This window comes from Oratosquilla oratoria, chromosome 15, assembly GCF_046742065.1.
Source record: "Oratosquilla oratoria isolate Oo_2021 chromosome 15, ASM4674206v1, whole genome shotgun sequence".
NCBI classification, from domain to species: Eukaryota; Metazoa; Arthropoda; class Malacostraca; order Stomatopoda; family Squillidae; genus Oratosquilla; species Oratosquilla oratoria.
In genome coordinates, this window is record NC_134791.1 from 32164572 (window position 1) to 32167071 (window position 2500).

Here is a 2500-nt window from a genome sequence, read left to right on the forward strand (position 1 = left end):
GCAAATAGAGATAGATTAGGTTTATATTCATAATGAAGTGGCTCTTCCCACCCGCACTGTGTTGTCTGGTTGTGGTATAAATTAAGGGACATGGGCATTGGCCTCTTTCTCTGACTCCTAACTGTATCCTGTTCTCACCCTCAGATCATAGTGTAAGTTAAGAACCATTTTATTATATTATGTAAATTAAATTAGTTAGCTTGCACCTCACCATTTTATTTAGATCCTGTTGAAGTAAGAAATCCTATAGAAATGGCAAGTATGCTAAAAGTCATGAAAAGGGTGACTGATATGTGTTTGCACATGTCTTGATACTTAGAGAGAAAAATAATTGGAGTTAAAAAATAAAAAAGCAAGAATATGATAAGTTTGTAGACATATCATTCCTACAGTGTCAAAGGTGCTCACTTACATTAGCATCCCACCAAGTGGAGCAGAGGCGAAGGGCTGGAGATCCTGTCTGGGATTTAATGAAGGGGCAAGTGGGACCTGGTCCACGACGGTACAAACCAGGAGGGACCATTGTGTGGCCAAACCTGAAACCGTAAGAGATATTTTTACTAAAAATCTTTAACACCTCAGTTGGCATTAAGGACCAATAACAAGAATTATCAGCTGGGTTCTATTTTCTGTCAAAGGTGGCATCACACTGGATAAACTTTTGTTATTTCAACTGCTATATGAAATTTTACTTAGAATATTCTAGATTTTTATGAAAATGTCTTAACAGTGTACTCAAAATTTTAATTGTTCTCTAATTCATAAATTATGTAATCATTTATGTATCTATTTCTATTCATCTATTTATCTATTTTTTAATATAAGTACCTGAATGCAGCTGACTGGAACACATGTGATATTCCAGGGTGGATGTCTGGACGATGTCGTTCATAAGGTTCTATGGTTTCTTTCAGAAAGGCTGGCAGATATTCATAGAGAATGATATTCTGTCAGATGGAGAGAAATGAAAAAATAAATACTTGCTGTGCATAAAATCATCTAACATTAACCAGAACAAAACATCAAATTGATTAGGGAGAGATGAATTATGAAATTTAATCCCTGCACTACCAAAAGGGTAATATACAGGTGAATAAAATTATATGGTGTTGGATAAGGAGAGTCACTGAAAAGCTGGCGACACCCAGGAATCAAACCCAGGACCTCCCACTTGCCAGGTAGGCATGCTTATTGATTACACTGTGGTCGCCTCCAGTGATTACTCACACATATATCATTAGTCAGAATAAAACAAGTACCATAAGGGGGTTTCCTTAGGCTAAATAAAACGGTCTGGTAGAACAAAAAATTAATATATTAGATGATACCACTGCCATACAAAATACATATTTATTTCTCACTCACCTGGAGATGAGCCACTACAATTCGCCTTGCCCTCTGGAAGACATCTTCATCTCCCCAGTCTGGATGTTTCTCCTGGACACGGCGTGCCATCTCATTATGCCATCTAAAGAATAAGATCCCAAATGCCAGTAGGGCTGGGTTTTGATTGGTCCGCTGGTCACCAAGCACTGAAATAGAATGTCAGCAGCAAATCAAGGCATGCTTTGACTTGTTAAAGCATGCCTTGACTCTTTATGAGAGATCCCTAGTCCCTTCATTTACCTCAATTAGTAGTCTTTTATGAGAAACATGGGAATATAAAGGCTGCATTCTTATCCACTGCCACAGAAGCAGAAAAAAGGCAGTCCTAAGAGTGGTATTGGATATTTTTAAGAAGAACAGTACAGACAAGGGATAGATTAGGTTAAAATGTGGCTCACCATTTCTCTAATCAATATATGTTTGTCATTGAACATAAAAGAATACTATGTGACTGGTCTCAAGTCTCCAATATATTTACTGCATATAACTATGCGATCAGTAACCCATTATGGGGAAATATAGGTCATAGAATACAGTACTTAGCAACAACTGTTGCCCCAAATTACATTGACTGGAAATCTGAGGCCCCTGAATGGATCAAATAAATGCAAAATATTATTCACAAGACATTTATAAGAAATTTTTCATACTTACAATACATCCTTTCTGGACTGAGGATCTTAAGAACATGAGGAGTTGGATTATTTGCCATAGGGATTCGATCCTTGTTCCTTGGGGGCATGGAAGAGTCCTCTGGATCTGTGTTGAAAGTCCCATTGGAGAAGGACCGGAGCATGTTCAGACGTGCCTCACTGATACTGTAGATAGAACTGCCATCGATCCATGAGGTCACATAATTGAGCTGGAAAGAGAAGTCATGGGTTACATAACTCTACGGTTCTCAACTATACACCCCTCTTCAGCCATCTAGCACCACAATTTGAATACCGTAATGTAAATTCTAGTCTCCTAATAAAATGGAGTGACCCACCTTGTCTGATTTTACAGGTGTAATGTTTAGTGACCCTGCTGTGACTGGGTAAACCATGTTGTCATGGTCATCTGAGATCATGTTTTGTTTTGTAGTTACATCCTGACAGAGGTCATATTAAAT

The 2500-nt window shown here is 38.0% G+C and overlaps 1 protein-coding gene across 1 annotated transcript in view; it reads right to left on the reverse strand.

Moving 5' to 3' along the window:
* Duox (dual oxidase) overlaps positions 1-2500 on the reverse strand; it is a 95717-nt gene that overhangs the window by 32371 nt on the left and 60846 nt on the right. The window contains exons 5-8 of the mRNA XM_076198760.1: positions 2041-2248; positions 1366-1532; positions 829-947; positions 413-536 (exon numbers count right to left, since the gene is read on the reverse strand). Coding sequence (XP_076054875.1) covers positions 413-536; positions 829-947; positions 1366-1532; positions 2041-2248 — 618 coding nt within the window. The remainder of the gene's footprint in view (positions 1-412; positions 537-828; positions 948-1365; positions 1533-2040; positions 2249-2500) is intronic.